The sequence below is a fragment of the Centruroides sculpturatus genome, unplaced genomic scaffold (genome assembly GCF_000671375.1).
Source record: "Centruroides sculpturatus isolate CEXI.00-Female unplaced genomic scaffold, Cexi_2.0 scaffold107, whole genome shotgun sequence".
Classification (NCBI taxonomy): domain Eukaryota; kingdom Metazoa; phylum Arthropoda; class Arachnida; order Scorpiones; family Buthidae; genus Centruroides; species Centruroides sculpturatus.
Window position 1 is genome coordinate 801,758 of NW_019384422.1, and position 22,315 is coordinate 824,072.

Consider the following 22,315-nt stretch of genomic DNA (forward strand, 5'->3'; position numbering starts at 1 on the left):
TTGAAGTGACGTGAAAAAAGTAAATTATATTTGAAAATATAATTTTCAGATTTTCTGTTTATAAACCTAATAATAAATTAAACAGTTTTTACTTACAGTTAAATATATTTCTTCAAATTTGATATTTTTATGACATTAGATAGGGGTTACTTTGGGTTAGATAAATATTCATTAATATTTTCACAGATATAATGGTAATTTATAATGCATACAATGATTAATAATAGTTAGCTTAATATAATATAAAGCAATTATTCTTATTTATAAAAAGTAGAATTAACACTAAAAAGTGTATATTTCAATGAATGTACAGTACATTTACTACACACAAAATATAGGAATTGACAATAATAAACTCGTAATGTCTGATGGAAATGTATGATGTTAAACTTGATCTATTTGAGCTTAACCTGGAGGAGTAAAATGTTCAGATTTGCATGAGCTGGAACAAAACAAAATTTATTTTTTGTCACAGATCAATAAAGCTTCACATGCTAACTAGGCAATTCCTTGTCTATCTAATAATCTGTTTTATTTTCCAATTAAACTTTTTCTTTTTTATTTATACTATTTATGCTGTTGTTTATCATCTTTCTTCATTTATTATTTATAAATTTCTAATTGTTATTAATCCAAGAAAATAAATATTGTAGGATAGAAAATAGAATATCAAATATATTATTTTGGGTTTGCAAATATAACCAACTTAACAGTCATATGCAACTAATTGTTTTACAAACATAGTTTGTAAAACAATTAGTTGCAGTTAATTGGTTTTACAGCTCTATCATTCCATCTAGTGTCAAACATGTCTGCTTTATGAACTCTTTAGCCAACTACATTCTTGGGCTTTCTTTGGAAAAATGATAATAATCGAATGTGCCACATAAAGATAAAAAAATTTTTACTAATGTTCTCAAAACAATGAAATATGAATTAATTTAAAAATTACTACAATGATTGTAACAGTACTTGGTAATTTAAAATGTATATACTGATATCAAATAGGTCTTTTTGTTAACAGTGAAATGTAGATGGTTTTCACTTGACCAACATTTCACTTATTATATCAAAGTTTCATTATTATTATTTTTATCTGTAAATATTCATAGAGCTTAACAATGCTGTTTTATATATAACATTTTGTTTTATATATTAATTAATTGTCTTTTTAATTTCTTAGCTTTATCATATTATGATCAGAAGGAAAGTATTGTGATCAGTTAAAAAAGTGACCCCCCCCATGATGATTACATTTTTGGATTTGGGACCTTGAAACATTGAGAATGTAAAATAATTTGGGTTTTCTATATGTTGTATATGTGGGTGGGTGAGGGACATAATTTTGTTTATCCACTTTGAAGCTTAATAACTCCTGTGCCTTTTGTCGAAAATTTATGAAATTTTTCAGAGGTTTTGTATTAGGGGATTGATACTTTTTAATTTTGGTTCTTAAAGGTCAAGGAGTGGAAAGATAGGGGTTTTTCTCTCAAGTGGAGTCGGACTTAATGAAGATTTTACTCATTATTAGTATTTGCAAATTTTTTTATAAAACTCATCCCTGTTCTTAAAATTAAACTTTTTGCTATTTTATAATAATAACATAAAAAGTTTTTAATAAAATACCATAACAGATAGTGCCAAACACAATTTTAAAGTTTGGCCAGGAAACTTATACAAGTCTTTGCTGGATTTCTATTAAAGACACTCATAAAAATTTTATAAAGTATGACTTAATGCCAGTCAAGTCATTTTTTTAAAGTTTTATTGTATTTGAAACAAAGCAATTGCAATTTTTATAAACAGTTTAATTATTTTAAATATTTTTGAATGTCAAAAATATTTTAAATAATTAAACTGTTTATAATTAAACAAAAAAAATTTAAAAGTTGTAAAATTACCATAAATATCAACTTTTTATGAAATTACAGTTTTAATTTATGTTCTTGTTAGTTTTTTATAGTATAATACATCATCTATACTTGTAATCTTGAATTATAAATATAAATTTAATGAACTTGTTTTAGATTTTATTTTAATTCTTCTGTTAGGTTCGTAAACAGTTAGAAAAGGAATCCGCATTTGGAAATATTCTTTTAGAATCAGAAAGAATACGTCTTTTTAAAGAATATCAGCAGACATTAGAGGTAAGTATTATATTTAAGTTGAAATAATTTTTTATTTTTATATTCTTCAATAGAGAAGAAAAATTAATAATCTAGAATATTTCTAATATAAAAAATGATCATAATTATTCAGTAACAACAAAAATATTTCTTTCAAAGATATATTTCTGTGCTTAATTAATATATTCTTTTTTATATAGATTTTATTTTCAATACTTATAAATTTCTTAAACTGAAAACAATTTGTGTTTGAATTTAATTTTTATAAACCCCTAAAATAAATAATTTAAAAGTGCTTACTAAATTATAATAATTTTATTATAGAATTTAATATAGAATTTTCCACTTCAAAAATGATATTTATCAGATTTGTGTTAAATTTTCTTTAATTGTATGCTTATAAATCTTGAAAGGATTTAGAGAAAAAATAAAAATAGATATTATCAAAAATGTTCAATAATCTTCATAACTTATAAATCTACAATAAAAACTATACAAAAGTAGAACTTAATAATATATTTTATGATTTGTTTCTTGAGTCATTGTATTACAAGTCATTTGAACTTTAACAATATATAATAATAAGCATAAATGTAATTTCTAGAGATTAAAAAAATGTCTTTGATTAAAATTTTTATAAAATATTCTCTTCTGCTTTATCATAATAAGTAAACAGCTTTTTTTAAAAAAAAAATATTTGTTGTGACATTCAAAGCAATAGAAAAAGAATGAAATTTGTAAATTTTTAACTGTATCTGATGACAAAAAGATTAATTTGTTAAATTTAGGTATTTTTCTACATTGGCGAGAATGAAATAATCCTAATTTCTTTTTTGAGATTGTAAAAAGTTGAGAGAGAAAAGCACATAAAACTCTCATAAGTTTTTATAATGATGAAATTTTTTAATATAAATTTTTTCTAATTTTTAATAGCTCAAAATTTTTTGTTTGGTTTTTTTATTATTAAAATTTAAAATTACTCATTTAATAATGGATTTATGTTAAACTGTTCATTTATAGGAAGCATGTAGTCACCATCATAGCAAATCTAAGAAACATTCCAAGAAAAATAAAAAACAAAAGAAACGCTCAAGATCACATTCACGCTCAGTAAGTTTCCAAGTATAATTAAATTACAGTTGTTGTTGTTAACTTCAATTATTATTATTATAATATTCAGAATATATGTTATAGTTAAGTAAAATTATAATATCTGAGTGTATAAATATATTATAGGGCTCTGAATCTGAAGAAGAAAATTCACGTCATCGCTCAAAGAAAAAGAAGAGAACTAAATCTAGATCTAGATCTCGTTCTCCTTCTGTGTACTCAGATGGAAAATCAGAAGAAGGTTTGTAACTAATTATTCTATTTCAAAAGAAGTAATTACTTTACTTTTATTTCTTCTGAATAATAATTTTACAAAAACAATGATTGCATTCAGTGCCAGATTGACCAATAGACAAATAAGACAAATTATTCCTAGGGCCATAATAAGGAAAGGTCTGGATTCAGTACAGAAAATAAAAATAAAAAAAAACAAAACAAAAAACATAAATAATAATTTTATCTTTCTTAATTTATTGTGTTTTAAAATAAATCTTAAATTGGGGCCCCAATTTAAATTTTGATTAGGACCTGCTAGAGGCTTTTTAATTTGACACTGACTGCATTTGGTTTTTTTTCTTATTTAGAAAATAAAATAGTGTAATTCTTGTTCATATGATTTTGAAAAATTATCATCATTATTAATTAAATGCATCGCTTTTAATATATACATTATATATATTTATTTATTTTATTTTAGATGAAAAATATTCCAGAAGACACAGAAAGAAAACTAAAAAGAAAGATAAGCGCCATCCATCTCATTCTGTATGCATCATTCTTATTTAATTGGATTTTGTTTTGTACTTAAATCAAGTAAACGTATATTAATGCTTATGATTTTGTAGCCTTCATCTGCTTCTGAAGAATCTGATCACAAAAGTCACAAGAAAAGAAAAGTTAAAAGTGTAAGTCGGAGTCCAACAAGGGAAGAAGGTGAAGTGGATCATCACGATCCTAAGGTTAGAAATACATATTTAATTCATTAATTATATATAAGTATTACATTTAATAAAGTGTGCAATGTGTTCTTTACATAAAATAAACTTTTCTATTTGTATGAGTTGGGACTCAATTATTCCTATGATTAAACTAAATTTCTGAGATATACCTGATTTAAAAATTAATAATAATAGTGTATATTGCTAGTTGTATATATGAAAAAATTAAATTATTTATTTTAAAAAATCTAAATTTCTAACAAAAAGAATTAAAATATTGATGTGTTTAGAATATATTACATAATTAAGTTAAAATGAAAATGTATATTAGTCTGTAAAATATTATAGAAAATATTTGATTATTTTATTTTTTAGCTTTAAGCATTTTCAATAATTTACAATTAATAAAAAAAATGTTAAATAAAATGTTTTAAACACATTTTGTTTTTACTGTAATGAAAAACATTTTAATCTGATATTTCTAAATATACAAAACAAAATTTCATTATACTGTATTGACTACAAAGCTTGAGAAAAAATACATGAAAATTAAACTGTTCACCACACTGAGTGACATTCAGTAGTTCTCTGTAAGGAATACCAGAAGCTAAAGAAGTATGGTTTGCTGACTTATAAGTCAGATTCAGTGGCAGTAGAAATAGATTAACCTAACCATTTGCCATCTGTAAAAGCTCAGATTTATATAAATCAGTCCCACATAAGAAAAACCTACTGAATATATATTTTGCTATTAAATATGCAAAATATATATTATTAGGGTGTTTTTTTAATGTGGGACTAATTTATATGGATTTGAGTTTTTACAGTTGGCAAATGGTTAGATTAATCCACTTCTACTATAAAACTAAATTAATTAAAGATATCAGTTTTAAGTATATTTTTAATTTTTATATTTTCATAAATTAATATGATTGTATATAATATTTTAGTAATATTATACATATTGAAAAATACATAAATTAATTCTAAGTATTTCAATAATTTTAGATTATTTTCAAGGTTTAAATTACATTCTGATCTTATCTTCAATTTTTATATAAAAGAATTGATATGTTTAAGAAACTTTTAATAAAAATTAATTATAGCAATACTTGAGGGTTAGAAATTGCAATATAATTCAATAAATAAAAATGATTACTTAATATCTTTTTAGTTATGGAATTCTTCTGAAAGCGATGTGAGTGAAGAAGAATTGGAAAGACGCAGAAATGTACTGTTGAAGCAGTTGGCTACTCATCAATAATTCAACATAGTCATCAAATTATTCTTTTTTCATTGTCATCACATTGTGATTGTAAAAACTCAGATAAAATAAACTCTGAAAAATTGATACAATCTTTGTAGTAATACATTATAAGACAATGTCTTAAAATTTTGTACAGGTAGCACATAACTTTTTATGATAGTATAAAACAGCAATTACATAAAAATTAACCACTATATTTATTGGTTACTGTTAAAATTTTTAATTTTTTCATGATAATTCATATTTATGATATATTCAATATTATTATAATTACTTAAATGACTTCAAAATTCAGTTTAGTTTTAAAGAAGAAATATATAAAATTCTTATTGAATAAATTATAGTTAAAATATTTCTTCCATAAATATTTTTATAAGGTATTTTATGAAATTTTTTAAATGCCTTATAACTGCATGACTCCTTTATATTTAAACAATTTTGTTTTTAATTGACATAAAGGATAAATTTTACATTCATTTCAATGTTATGTATATTTCTTTTGTACATGAAAATGAATATTCAATTATAATTGAAAAATACCAATTTCTTTAAAAAATTTTGAAGTAGTTATTAATTTAGTTATCATTTACTATTATTATCTACTGCTTAAACATATTTAAACAAGTAATTTATGAAATACCAAAATAGTTGAAAAATTAATTATAAATTCGTTTTGTTTAATTAAGCAGTACAAAATTAATTATAATGACAAAGATATTTTAAAATTGACAAAAATTTATAAACAAATAATTTTTATTTTGATTAAAATAAATTTTTGTTTTTTCCTACCAGAAATTTCTATTGAAAGAGATCTTAATTAAACATTTTTTTACATATCTTATAAATATTTTTAAAGAATGTGTAACATAATTAAATCTCTTTCAGCAGAATACAAAAATTCTTTAAACACAAATCTTAGAAGTTTTATCAAAAATAATTTATTTATATTTTGTTAATTGTAAGGGGGACAATAGCTTTTGGATATTGCTGTTTCTCTTAGACTTGCTGTTTTATACATAAATCCTATTTAATAATCTTAATTGTCAAAAATTGTTCAGCAATAAAGGTGTTACAGATAAGTCTGTCTCGCTAGTCTTGCCATAAAATATTGCAGAAGGAACAGAAAATTTTTATAGTGTAATTGCTTTATTAAACCATGAAAATTCATATTAACTTGCTGTTAAGAAAAATGCTTTAGAATGATATTATGTATATTTTGTTTCAGTAGAAACTTTTGTTTAAATAAAATTTAATTAGAAAATATTTTAAGATAAATGAAAATTTTATTTTTTAGTTATATTAAATCTAGCTTTCCTAAATATTTAATGTATGAAATAAATTTAATGAACATTTTTAAACATTTCAACAAGAAGAAATGAAAGGTTATTACATTTTAAACATTTGTTCATAAAATTGTCATTATATATATATTCATATTAACATGAAAATATTAAACATAGTAAGATGAAAATCTAATCTGAAATCTGATAAGAATTGATTTCTTAATAATTTTAAAATATATTTTATCATAAAATTTAAAAAGTATGATAATTCAGTTGTATTATATATTAAATTTTAAAACGAAATGAAAGTGACTCTAAACATTCTAATAGTTGTTCAATCAGTTTCATATCATTAGGTAGCTACTTTTACAAAGAATTCTTCACTCATAGATGTGTATTTATCAATATATTTTTTATGAAGACCTATTTTATTTTATTTGTAAAAAATTTTTAAAAATTCTTTTGTTTTGCACAGATGCAGATTGATAAGTTTAATCATTGTTAAACAGACAATAATTTTAAACTATTTATTAATAAACTTATTCCTAAAATTTTGATAATATATTTCAATTTTATATATATCATTGTCTATGTTGGACTTAGTATATTAATAGGACTTATTATACTGGTGTTTCAGTTTTTGCAAATTGTTTTTCTGAATAAGATGTCTCAGTTTTTCAAATAGAGGAAAACATCAGTATAATAAGTCCTATTAATATACCGAATCCAATGTAAACAATGTTATAATTAAAATTGAATACAGTAAGGATATAGACAAAAGAATTAATACATTTGAATTGATTTAAGCAAAAAAAGTACTTTTCTCAAATTGTCACAATATCTTCACAGTCATCTGAATAATGTGTGATAATTGTGACTTATTTAATTGTGTGCCATAAAGTTTGTTGAATAATAATTTATAGTAACATTTTTTGTGCTTCCTGAAATATTAGAATTTTTGAAGTGACGTTTTTGAATAGCTTAATTCATTTCTTTTTTTCTCAAAAACATTTAACATTTATNAATAGCTTTTGGATATTGCTGTTTCTCTTAGACTTGCTGTTTTATACATAAATCCTATTTAATAATCTTAATTGTCAAAAATTGTTCAGCAATAAAGGTGTTACAGATAAGTCTGTCTCGCTAGTCTTGCCATAAAATATTGCAGAAGGAACAGAAAATTTTTATAGTGTAATTGCTTTATTAAACCATGAAAATTCATATTAACTTGCTGTTAAGAAAAATGCTTTAGAATGATATGTATATTTTGTTTCAGTAGAAACTTTTGTTTAAATAAAATTTAATTAGAAAATATTTTAAGATAAATGAAAATTTTATTTTTTAGTTATATTAAATCTAGCTTTCCTAAATATTTAATGTATGAAATAAATTTAATGAACATTTTTAAACATTTCAACAAGAAGAAATGAAAGGTTATTACATTTTAAACATTTGTTCATAAAATTGTCATTATATATATATTCATATTAACATGAAAATATTAAACATAGTAAGATGAAAATCTAATCTGAAATCTGATAAGAATTGATTTCTTAATAATTTTAAAATATATTTTATCATAAAATTTAAAAAGTATGATAATTCAGTTGTATTATATATTAAATTTTAAAACGAAATGAAAGTGACTCTAAACATTCTAATAGTTGTTCAATCAGTTTCATATCATTAGGTAGCTACTTTTACAAAGAATTCTTCACTCATAGATGTGTATTTATCAATATATTTTTTATGAAGACCTATTTTATTTTATTTGTAAAAAATTTTTAAAAATTCTTTTGTTTTGCACAGATGCAGATTGATAAGTTTAATCATTGTTAAACAGACAATAATTTTAAACTATTTATTAATAAACTTATTCCTAAAATTTTGATAATATATTTCAATTTTATATATATCATTGTCTATGTTGGACTTAGTATATTAATAGGACTTATTATACTGGTGTTTCAGTTTTTGCAAATTGTTTTTCTGAATAAGATGTCTCAGTTTTTCAAATAGAGGAAAACATCAGTATAATAAGTCCTATTAATATACCGAATCCAATGTAAACAATGTTATAATTAAAATTGAATACAGTAAGGATATAGACAAAAGAATTAATACATTTGAATTGATTTAAGCAAAAAAAGTACTTTTCTCAAATTGTCACAATATCTTCACAGTCATCTGAATAATGTGTGATAATTGTGACTTATTTAATTGTGTGCCATAAAGTTTGTTGAATAATAATTTATAGTAACATTTTTTGTGCTTCCTGAAATATTAGAATTTTTGAAGTGACGTTTTTGAATAGCTTAATTCATTTCTTTTTTTCTCAAAAACATTTAACATTTATATATTTACATTCATACATAACATATTGACAGCATGATGATTAATAATTCATGTCAGATTTTTTGAATTATGAGTAGACTCAAGAATGATATTTCTAGATACATCCTAAAAGGGTATGTCATGTGATTAGGTTGGAAAACATTAATTTATATTTTATGCATAAATACATCAAATTCTGAATTTTCTTTTTAATATTAAAATTATTTTTTAGCATAGTCTTTGAGACTATATTTTACAGATTGAAATTTTTGTTTAAACTGGTAAGTTTAATTATAATTGATATACGGAAACTAAATAAGTTACTTTCAATACAGATATGGATAATCTTTGTGTGTGTTTATATCAATCAAATCTTTAATAGAAAAAGAATACTTTGACATTAATACAGTAAAATTTTCTAAATGTGGAATTTATTCATTAGGATGTGTTTTAAAAAATGCTTTGGGAAAGAATTTCATAATGGATCATTTATTCAAATATTTAATAATCAGGAACTTGGCTTGTATGTATCATATCATTGTTGACACATGTAAACCTCATAAGTTCCTCTATATGTCAAATACGTTTTTTTGTCAGTTATGCATACTCTTGGAGTATGCATGTTCTGCAGAAATCTCAAACATTCGACCAATAGAATTAACTGTACTATTACTTGTAATAAGCTCATATATAATTGGACACTTCCTATTGCTGAGGAAACTTCATAAACAACTAAATCTTTTTTCCTATTCCTGAATTTAGTCGATAGTAAATGTAGATAATTATATGATTACAACTTATAATGAATGAACCTTCACACAGGAAAATTTTATGCTATTATTTGCAATATTTGATTCTTGATGCATACACGGTGTGTCAACAATAATAAAGTTCAAAAATACTCTTAGTATCCATTCGTTTATGATTCAAGTATAAATTTTGAACTGTTTAAAGTCTAGATCTGGGAACATAACTAGATCTAATACAGCATAAATATCTTAGAACTGCATTAAGTTAGATTGTTTTTAAATGAACTGCATTATCCTAGCCAAAATGTATTAATACTTAGAGACATTATAACAAATATTTGTTTGTGAATTTGATGAAAAAACTTAAATATATTTATGTGGATTTAAATTAAGTAATGCAAATCATGAATATTTGGGTAGGCCTATTAACATAAATATAATTTTACCAGTAAGGCAGTAGGTTTCGTTGAAACAGCAAGCCAGGTATGTACTTCTAGCTAATGCCAAACAGCAGTATATTCTACATTTTACCATAATGAGTGTAGGAACTGCAGAAAACAAAATGGATGACTAAAATAGCACAAACAATCTTTAATCCAACAATTAAATATAATTAAATAGTCAATTAAGTTTTCAGTTGCATTGTTTTCTTGATTATAGTTAATTACTGGATTAAAGGTTGCTGTTTATTCTGATTAATGAGTCTAAATGATAAATGTGTCAGTGTATCTAAATAGTTTGTAGATTATGCCAAAATAAATACATTGATGAATTTTAAAATATATGAAAAAGTTTAATGTATATAAAAAAAAATACTTGTTATGAAGTGTATATTTTTTAAATATTAAATTTCAAGTATCTGATTACAAATTTGATAAATTTCTGTAAAATTATTTTCAATTTTTAAATTAAATTGAAATGCATTCTGGATTTAATAATGTTTCATTAGTCTTATTTTTTAATATTTTGGAAAATTTGTTAATTTTTCAGGGTTGTATATTTTCCTTTCTAAGATAATCAAATGTGGGCATTGTTTAATATTAAATTTAAAACCAGTAGCAAGACATATTTGTCTTACACAATCTGGATTAAAAATAATCTTCAGACCACTAAACTATTTCAGCTTCCAGTAAAGCATATAAAATATGTAGCAGTTCAGAAACGTTTTCGGAATCCACCTGATTCCAGCTTTGGGTTTACAATTCGAAACAAACTCTGTAAACCCAAAACTGGAATCAAGCAGATTCCAAAAGTTATGTTTACTGCTACATGTTTTGCTGGAAAATGAAAGGTTTAATGGTTTCTAGTGCTAAATGAAGTACAGTAGAGCCTCGATTATCCGACTCAATTGGGGACAGGGGTTGGTCGGATAATTGAAAAGTCGGATAACCGAAAAGTATGAAAAAATCCATTATTAGTGTAGTATATTATTATATCCCATATAATTAGTATATTAGTATATCGCTATTAATCTACTTCGCGTTGAATTTTCATCCATGTTAAGCCTAACAAAAATTTTTTTAAATAGTAATCGTCGCTATTGTATCGTTAAAAATTAGAAAATTAAGCCTCGTTTAAATACTGGCTCCTTTTCATGGTCGAATGAGTGTTGCCAGCTAAAACACGTAAAAATAATATTAAAGTAGCCAAGACATAGCCAAATATTGTAGCGCCACATCACTAGCGGACATTTGAAATTTGCCGACTAGGACGGTCAGTTAACCGAGGTGTCGGTTAATCGAGGCTCTACTGTATATTTTATTTAAAAAAAAAAAAACAGTAATGAGAATGATTAACTATTCTAATTAAACAGCTTTTTACTAGAATTACATACATACATGATTTTTTTTTCTTTTGTAATAATTTAATAATGAAAAAGCAAGCTTTTGCCAAATATAAAAAAATTTGTCTAGAACAAATTGAAGCAAAGTATATAGCTGAAAAGCTGTTTAGAACAGTATTAACATTCAAATAATAATTCAAGAAATGAGTCATTTATAAAATAAAAAGTTCTTGATTGGCTAGTAATTACAGCGTCTGTAGATCTGATAATTCCTAGAAAATTGAGGTGTTTAGACCGGATATATATTGAAATAAAAGAAACAGAATAGTAGCAATGTGTAAATTACGATGTAAAAAAGTCAGTTTTTCAATTGAATACTTAAATAAATAAATAAAAAATATCTGATTTGAATGTTCGTGCCAACGTCCGGACATTAATAGTTCTCTGTCTGGCAATTCTACTATTACAACTAACAACTATTTGCTATTGTACAAAAATAAAAAAAAACTAACAGAATATTTAAATACTGTATAATATGACAGTAATTTCTAAATAAAAAATTAAATTATTAATTCATAAATATTTCACATAAAAAATTTAATAAATAAGCATATTCATTGTTTCGATCTACATTGTTAAAGAAACAATATTTATCGGAAGACAATGAAAAATATTGTTTCCGTATTGTAAAAGATTTACTTGGCAATTATTTCCGAGTCTAATCGTTTGGATTTTCGCAAGGCTATGGACTTTCTATTAGTACAACGGTTGAGTGCCCAGGAGCACGATTGCACCGTACGTGGGACCCGGGAACTCAATCGTTGTAGCAATTGAAAGTCTATATCCTTGCGAAATCCCAAACGATAAATAATCGCTAAATAAAGCTCTTACAATACATATCGGAATATTTTTTGGATTGGAATGGGTAGAGGACGAGGAAAGAGAATGACAAAAGTCATTATTGGTCGTTTTACCTATAAGAACTTCGCGCGCGATCCAGTTTTTCTCTCTACTTGCTACGCTGTCTAGCAAGTAGGGTTGGTTTCTGGAAACAAAAAAAAACCACCACAAAGTGGGTGTCACCTTGACGTGGTTTTGTGGCTTAAGTGAGAAAATTTTATGATAATTCTGGAAATAGAATTTTCTACAAACCAAGAACACCCGACAGCATTAATTTTTGAAGTTTTCAGTGCTGTTTCAGAGCTTTACAGTTAAGAAACTAACATTTCCATGTAACAGCAGGTAACGGATTTGTTCTGACTTCTTGTGCAAATAACAAATACGTAAGTAATATACCAGATACATCCAACACACCTTATTGCTGAGAAACATATATTTATTACACAAAACTAACGTTTTCAACCCAATTTATGGGCCATCTTCAGGTTACCGTTGTTCGACTCTAATACAAAATCGAACACGTTCAAAATTAAACCAAATTAGAACATACGTTTAAATTAAACCAATAGAATAAGCATAACCAAACTAAAACAATAAATAATAAAAAACCAAAATAACACAAAAAAATACTGTGATTGGCCGCAAACACTAAGGAACAATTCCTTATACATCAACCCAGATATCTATTGAGTCACGGCAGACGCATTGTGGTGGTCGTCACACCACTTGATTGTGTTCGCTGAATATATGAATAGAGATCGTAGTCATATATCTCCTATTTACTTTATTCACACTATATACAAAAAAGTCTCGTCTACCTAACGGTCGGTTGATTGGAATCCACGTGTACATGTGAGCAACCCAAGAGTAGCTGACAAGTCGGGAAGTAGTATGGCGGACGGCCTGCACATGGTTATATATGCGTCGCGCCAGCGCCACCTGGATTTTCAGGTGTAGCGCTAGTTACAATTATGCGGCCGCCACACGCATTATATACGCGTGTTACTTCTTATTATGTATTTCCAGGATGACGGTAATACCGTCGCATCTTTATAATTTAAACATCTGTCAGCCAAACTCGCTCTGTAAATTTCGCATTTCTCAGTTATGGATGACAACGTTGGCGAGCGTACTTTTGTAAGAATTTTAGCATCCTCCCATTTAACAACCGAACCATCTGCTTGCGCTATTTTGGATAATGCTGTTGTACACTTGTTTTTTGCGACATCATATCGGTGCTCCTTAATCCTCACCCTAAGGTTTCTATTAGTGACCCCAACGTAGTCCTTATCGATTCCCAACTGGTCATTTTTGTACGGAATTGCATATACTCCTGCCTGTTCATTATCATCAATTCTTTCTTTGTCATTTCTAATCAACCTATACACTGTGGGGGCCCTTTTACATATTATACTGGCGTTTTTGTGTCTCGCTATTTGCTTCATAATCGGGAAGAGACATTTATTATTCGTAAACTTTGCGAAGTTACCCACAGCCTCCGGTTTCTTCTTAGAGCTGCTCCGTCATTTTGATAGGGTTTTTTTTTTTAATAATCTTAAATCTCTTGAAAAAAAATATTAGAAATTTCAAATAGATTATAACAGTTTAAACATAATTTTCTAACATATATTCTATATTATTGTACTATGTTTTACTTTGTAATGAACACGAAACCATTACGCATGTGTAGAATCGTTGCTTACGAGATAAGAGAGGCTTTTCTTTTATACTCTTTTTGCCCTGTGGCCACTAAGAGGGCCTCTTATAGCAGGCCCATTATGGAATCAGCCATGCCCACAATGGGGCGACCGGGTGGTGAGGAACGGGGCCCGACATATCCGAACGGATCACCCCCGAAGATTTCCTGGGGATTCCTTGATCCGTCAGGATTCGATCCCGGGTTCCCCAGAGCGATAGGCTGCCACCTTGACCGCTCGGCTATCCTGCCGTCAGAGCTTCGTATATATTCTTTCTTACGAGTAACGCTCGTATATGTTTATTCTAATTTATACGAGAGAAAATGTGCAACGGGATTACGTATTAAATGCATTTGCAATCCACTCGTTTATGGAGAACACAACTGAAAGGAAATATTACTCCCTTGAAAAAGTCTCTTTATGAAACAATATTGTACAAAATAATTTAATTTTATAAGAGTAATAATCACTACGGGCTTTTAAATTTTCTCCTGCCTGACTGCTCCAGTTTTTCCCCTGCAAATGAATATCAACTGCATTATTATTCTGAGAAAAACAAGATTAGATATTAACTATAGCATTTTTATTAATTGGGCTGCAATTTGAAAAAATTGTGGATCAATAAATTCCCACTATCGTCCGTCCGTCTTTCCTTAATCCCTAAAACGGCGTTAGATAGATGAAAATCGAGACCATATATGGAAACTTTAGGGGCAAAAAGCCCCGATTAATTATATACGAACTTCCGATACAAATGGAAGATCACGTTATTTCAATTTTAAAATTTTTCCCTGAAAGATGTTAGATGATTAGCACGACATTATTATTAAAGGAAAAGTATGATGCAAAGGAGCAAGACACTACTAATTTGAAGTGGAGAGCATATATTTTTAAAGTAAAAATTGTAGCCCGGTATTATGACATTGTTTTTAATTCAATATTATTTAAAAGCAAAAGATAATGGGAAAATGTCTTAAATTTAAAATAAAAATGATAAATACCGCTCGTAAAACTTAAATTTATGATTTTACTATTATATTTTTTATGTTTAAATTCTGTTTGAATATAAAAAGATTTCAGATTGTCAATTATATAACATTAAAATCGAAATGGAAAATGTTATATAATTGTAAATACGCAATAGAAATCAATAAAAGAATAATCATTGAAGTTTGAAGAACATTTTCATAGGAATATTTCGCTCGAACGGTAATTTATTTTTATTTCATATAAACGCCGATAAATCATTTCTAACACCCGAATTCCATTAATGTAATTTCAACAAAGTTAATTAATTATTAGATGTAGATTTTAAATATTTATTTATGCGTAATTCGAATTAATAATATACTTTAAATTCTTTTTAATATAAAATAATTCCGTCAATTATTAATAATAGAATCGAATGCGGTAATTTTGCGAAAATAAAATGGCGCTTGTTAGCGTTTTTTTTTTTTTTTTTTTTTTTAGAAAATAGCGTATGAATAAAATAACGGGAGTTTTAAGTACGATTAATATTTTTCTCGAATTCTATTATCTGTATCGATAAATAAAATAATAATTTTGATTTAATATAAAATAGTAAATTATTATCATACGAATTTGGCGCTACATTATCTCCTAACGATCTTTTTTAGTACTAAAGTTGTGTTGGGTTTTTTTTTCTTCAATTGAAAACCGGGGATGAGTTGGTCAGACAAGTTGGAGTTGTTGTTAAGGAATTTTGAAACAAAACCGAGGATAGGTAAGTTTTAAACGTCATTTCTTTTTAAATATCTTTTGATTTAACGATTCTTTCAATTATTTATTAATTGCAATTGTTTGTAATGTTCAATGTTCTAACTGTTGATGTTTGTCTGAAGAGCAACGTTATTTTTCTTCCTGCAATTGGTTTATCTCAACTGTTTGCACTCTCTTTAAAACATGAATGATAACCTATTAACTAGTTGATAATGCTCATAAAATAAACATATCTTGATAATGATTATGCTTGGAATTTACTGTGAAGTTTAACAAATATATAATAGTAATAAAATGATCATAGTCTATTAGGAAAATTTATCCTTGTTTTCCTTCCTTTGTATTTTAATAAAGGATGAATTGTTGTCTTTTTAATGAGATAGATCATTGAATGTTGTTAACCTTGAACCTTATTAATAGAACAAAGCTGGACATATTATTATTCTCAATAACTTCATAATGTGTCTACATTGACTTTAATTGCATCTTATGAAATGCTATCTATCATGGTATCATTAAGGTGCTTATAACTCTGGCTTTAGTAAATTTTATTTATTAAAGTTTTTAAATATGTGGTCGTTATTAAAGGACGTCCTTTAATTGGTTACTATTCTCATTATTCGTAACAATGTACTATTAAGAATGAATGAAACGTAGGCGTGTTATTAATATGAAGTCGAATAGGTAAGTAAATGCAAAAGAAAAATAAATTTAATACTAAAATTGATTTCCTTTAGAATCATTTCTTGCCATATAAAAACTCATTACAAGATAAATTTTTCTAATGACTATATAGCATTATGTAAACGTCGGAAAACAAAACCTGTATTAATGACAAACTTTTTTGATAAGTTTAATATTTAAACTTAGGATTATAAACACTGCATGTTGAATTTAGGAATATCACTTTAACAGCCTAATGTAGATTAAGAACTAAAATTCAAATATATATTTTATTATATATAATAATTGTTTGAATAAGTCTTCAAAATAGAAATATATATACAGAAAAACCATATTAATGAAAAGTGTGATCTCTTATCTTTGTCGGGAGGTATAAAAATTAATATCTGTAAATATTATGAATTGCTCACTATGAAAGTTAATTTTGATAAAATCTTTCAGGTATGTCATCTGTAAATGTAGCTTTAGCTTTAATAAAAAATTAATTTATTTAAAAAAAAAAGAGATAGTAGTAGATATAATTCAAATTTTTGTGTAATTAGCCTATATATTTATTAAATAATTTTTATTCTATTTTAAAAACTTTCAGAAATTTTATATTAGCTTTATTTTTTTAATTATTTAAGATTAAATATTTATTTGGATATGCATGCTAAGTATAAAAAGAACATATTAATTATGGAAAATCATAATATTTTATAACAGTTTTCAGAATTAAAATTCTGTATATTTTACTTAAACAATTTTATTATGATTTTTATATTTTAAAATATACAGTTAAATATAATTAAGTAATTTGTACGTTTAAACATAGACTACAGCAAATTTTGTTGTTTTCTTTTTTAGATTGTGATGAAATGATAATTAGTAAAATTGTTATGCAGCATGTCAGCATGTAAAAGTAAATACTTCACAAAACTGGATGATAAAACAAATATATAACCATAGTACCTTTGTCTAGTCCAGCAACTAGATAAAGGTACTATGGTTAAATAAATCAGCATGTAAACATCTCAAGACTGATAAAATTATTAGATTGCTTTAATTGTATGTATTCAACAAAGAATTAATTTTTGTAATAAGTCATTAAAATCCAAATGATCATAATGAATTTAACTTCATTAATACTAAATTTATTAATTTAAAGATATTTGACTTAAAAGTTGAGTGAAAGTGATTATTATGTCAAGGTTTCATTTTAAATTGAAAAAATATACAGTAGAACCTCTATTATCCGGACTAATTGGGGATGAAGGTAGTCCGGATAAGGAAAAATCCGGATAATCAAAAAAATACTTTAATTTGTCTTTTAATGATAATACAACACGTTTTCTTTTCGATGACATATCGATAATATTAAAAGTAAATACTGTATTTAAATTGTGATCAGATTTTCAAGAAACAAACATTCGTATTGAATTTGGACTACTACCGACCAACGCTAACAGACTACCTATTGTTTAAAAGGCCCTCTGGTGGTGCAAGAAGACGGATTTTATAAAATAAAAAGCAGTCGAAACTGCATTTTTATGAATAAAAGTTTGACAAACTATTTATCGTTTTATGACGAGTAAAATTTTTTCGTCACGTTCGCGGCTTTTAAGTAATGCATAAACCTTCGAAACGCGAGGCCCTTCGGACTGTGAGGCATAGGCAGTGGCCACGTCGTCCATGCCTTACGTCGCTCTTGGTCATAGAAATGATGTAATTTGAATATAAATTATTTATAAATACGTATGTCAAGTTATATTTTTATTACGACGTAAAATATATTTAAGAGTTTACGACCACTGTGCTGGGTGAGACGTTGTTGAAACAAAAAAAGTTATGCATTCCATTATGTACATAAACAGTGTCGTAATTCGCCAAGTGCAAATCAGCAAATTCGTAAAATTTTTGTTTATTTTGGACAATCCGGATAATCGAAAATCCGGATAATGGANTTTTTAATTATTTAAGATTAAATATTTATTTGGATATGCATGCTAAGTATAAAAAGAACATATTAATTATGGAAAATCATAATATTTTATAACAGTTTTCAGAATTAAAATTCTGTATATTTTACTTAAACAATTTTATTATGATTTTTATATTTTAAAATATACAGTTAAATATAATTAAGTAATTTGTACGTTTAAACATAGACTACAGCAAATTTTGTTGTTTTCTTTTTTAGATTGTGATGAAATGATAATTAGTAAAATTGTTATGCAGCATGTCAGCATGTAAAAGTAAATACTTCACAAAACTGGATGATAAAACAAATATATAACCATAGTACCTTTGTCTAGTCCAGCAACTAGATAAAGGTACTATGGTTAAATAAATCAGCATGTAAACATCTCAAGACTGATAAAATTATTAGATTGCTTTAATTGTATGTATTCAACAAAGAATTAATTTTTGTAATAAGTCATTAAAATCCAAATGATCATAATGAATTTAACTTCATTAATACTAAATTTATTAATTTAAAGATATTTGACTTAAAAGTTGAGTGAAAGTGATTATTATGTCAAGGTTTCATTTTAAATTGAAAAAATATACAGTAGAACCTCTATTATCCGGACTAATTGGGGATGAAGGTAGTCCGGATAAGGAAAAATCCGGATAATCAAAAAAATACTTTAATTTGTCTTTTAATGATAATACAACACGTTTTCTTTTCGATGACATATCGATAATATTAAAAGTAAATACTGTATTTAAATCGTGATCAAATTTTCAAGAAACAAACGTTCGTATTGAATTTGGACTACTACTGACCAACGCTAACAGACTACCTATTGTTTAAAAGGCCCTCTGGTGGCGCAAGAAGACGGATTTTATAAAATAAAAAGCAGTCGAAACTGCATTTTTATGAATAAAAGTTTGACAAACTATTTATCGTTTTATGACGAGTAAAATTTTTTCGTCACGTTCGCGGCTTTTAAGTAATGCATAAACCTTCGAAACGCGAGGCCCTTCGGACTGTGAGGCATAGGCAGTGGCCACGTCGTCCATGCCTTACATCGCTCTTGGTCATAGAAATGATGTAATTTGAATATAAATTATTTATAAATACGTATGTCAAGTTATATTTTTATTACGACGTAAAATATATTTAAGAGTTTACGACCACTGTGCTGGGTGAGACGTTGTTGAAACAAAAAAAGTTATGCATTCCATTATGTACATAAACAGTGTCGTAATTCGCCAAGTGCAAATCAGCAAATTCGTAAAATTTTTGTTTATTTTGGACAATCCGGATAATCGAAAATCCAGATAATGAAGGTCCGGATAATGGAGGTTCTACTGTATATATCTTTAATCATCTATATTAAAATTACACTATTGCCAAAATGTCCAGACATTGCTTTGTGATATTTCTTGTATGGCATGAGGTCCATTGTTCTTTTACTGCTATTATGGCCAGTAAACAAATTTAATAGTCGTAATAGCAGCAAAGGAAAGTTCTAGTAAATACTGCTGGCATTCATTTTCAATCTTCCTTTAGTATGGCAAACAGCTGATATGTATTAGTAGTTTGAGTAGATTTCAAATCAAGACATGCAATCATTGCTCTGGCTCATCCCAAAGATATTCAGTTGAGTTCAGATCAGGACTTTGAGCCAGCCAGTCAAATTCTTCCATTTGTATACCTGAAAACACAAAGCTATGAACCTGCTTTGGAAACAAATACATACATTATCATGTTGATGTAAGAAAGAGCATATTCCAAACTGTTGTCACAGATGATAGATGTCTAAATTGTCTTGGTAGACATCATTGTTTAAAGATCTGGTCACAGAAACAATTCTATACAAGGAAAAATAGCACCATATTATTATGCTTATCCAAATTTCACAGTTGACACAACATTCCTATAAGTAACATTTGTCAGGTCCAATATATCCATCAGATATCCACATTGTGTGCCATAAATTATCACTCGAATACTCTTCCATTGCACCATAGTTCAATGATAATGTTCTTGCACCATTCCAAACAATGGTAGGCATTGGCAGATATAATCAATGGCTTATTTGCTGCAATATGATCATAACTCCTTGCAAATAGTTCTATCAATGGTATCCATTCTTAAGCTCATTTAGAAGTCATTTGTGACAATCATTAAGGATGTATGAGTTTGTTTGATAATGCACATAATAGATTGCTGATCTAGATCTGTCAGTTTCTTCAGACTAGGGGAATGGTTTGATGCTTCAATGGTATTTCCATTTTATGATAATCTTGCTGACAGTTAGCTGGGACATGGTCAATGAGGTGGAAATTTCTGATCAAATTTATGGGCTCTATTCTATTATGTTCACACAGACTCATTTCTTTGTGTTCAAAAACTTCTCTCATTCTGATTGTACACTCCCTACACTGCAAATGCATCTGTACTTTTCCTTATAATATTAGTAATGTATATTTGCTCTGCCTTTTCTTGCATATATGCAAGATAAGATGGAGTTATAGAGGTGTCTGGATATATTTTGCAACATGTGTAACTTATCTTCATACAGTAGCATCTTGTTTGAACAGATTGCAGAATAACTGGTTTTTTTCCAGGTCCCACCAAATCAATGTAATTTTATCTCAATTTATCAGATCCATAACGCTAAATAATGGCTTTTTTTTCCTAGCCCTTATCTATTGTAAACTTTGCTTATCTTCAACACTTAGTTAATATTTGAATGTTTCCAAGAATTTGTAGTTTGATGATGCACTTGTTGCATCTGGGTTATGTACAATTGAAGAATTTTACATAGAGAGTCAGCCAGCTTATCTGATTGAGAGGAGCCACCTAGTGAACATTCTGACATTGATCCAAGTGTAGTGCCAAAATTTAGCGAGACCATTGAGTCTTTCAAAATCGTAAAGACCTTCCTGACAAGTTTCAGCATAAATGAACAGACTGTATACAATATTGCTAATATCAAATGATTATTGTATTCAATAGGCAGAAAAGTGGCATCAAGACAAACCAAGATGGATTTTTTTTAAATAAAATACGAAAGTCACATGAAATAGTAATGCACATATGTAATTTGCCTCTTTTTTGTGCTTACAGCATATACAGTTTCTGTCAGATTTGCCATACACATTGTACATCATAATGTATAGTCTTATAATGTGTTTCTATAGAATAAAGAATAGCGATTTGAAAAGAGTAAATAATTTCAAGTACAGGTATTTCTTATATGTAGAGAATTAAAACATGGAAATTTTCTTGTGTGCGTAAAATCTGTTTGCGACATAATGGATTATCAGAACCAATGATTTTCAGCAGCCATTAAAACAAGATTCTACTGTAGATTTATTTAATATTATGTAGGCTTTTGTATTTTGTATGCTAAGTATTATTGTATTTTGCAGGATTTTGTATGCTCTATACCATTTAAAGATAAAATTATCACCAAATGATGGAGTCAGTTTGCTAAGTTTTATATTACTCACTCAATATTGTAAGCAGCTGATCTAGTACAGTTTCTAGATTCAAAAAAAATTTGATATTTATTTCATTTATAAGAAAATAATAATTTTTATTTGAAAAAATTGTTTAATTAAATTGCCTCAGTCCTTTTTTCTTATTAATATGTAAATTTTTGACTATAAATTTGTATCTTCTATTATCAGGACTTATTATACTGGTTTTACAGATAATATTACAAAGATTAACAGAAAACAATTTTTATTTTATTTCGTATACCTG

General features: G+C 26.6%; 2 protein-coding genes across 2 annotated transcripts in view; both read left to right on the top strand.

Annotated features, from left to right (window-relative positions):
* LOC111619446 (pre-mRNA-processing factor 40 homolog A-like) overlaps positions 1-5,525 on the top strand; it is an 89,404-nt gene extending 83,879 nt beyond the window's left edge. The window contains exons 23-28 of the mRNA XM_023361151.1: positions 2,052-2,147; positions 3,147-3,236; positions 3,363-3,477; positions 3,934-4,001; positions 4,082-4,195; positions 5,349-5,525. Of these exons, the coding sequence (XP_023216919.1) occupies positions 2,052-2,147; positions 3,147-3,236; positions 3,363-3,477; positions 3,934-4,001; positions 4,082-4,195; positions 5,349-5,438 (573 nt within the window). The 3' untranslated portion in view covers positions 5,439-5,525. The remainder of the gene's footprint in view (positions 1-2,051; positions 2,148-3,146; positions 3,237-3,362; positions 3,478-3,933; positions 4,002-4,081; positions 4,196-5,348) is intronic.
* A 10,253-nt stretch (positions 5,526-15,778) lies between these two features.
* Positions 15,779-22,315, top strand: part of LOC111619447 (nudix hydrolase 24, chloroplastic-like) — a 67,632-nt gene continuing 61,095 nt past the window's right edge. Inside the window, exon 1 of the mRNA XM_023361152.1 lies at positions 15,779-15,931. Within this exon, the coding sequence (XP_023216920.1) occupies positions 15,871-15,931 (61 nt within the window). The 5' untranslated portion in view covers positions 15,779-15,870. The remainder of the gene's footprint in view (positions 15,932-22,315) is intronic.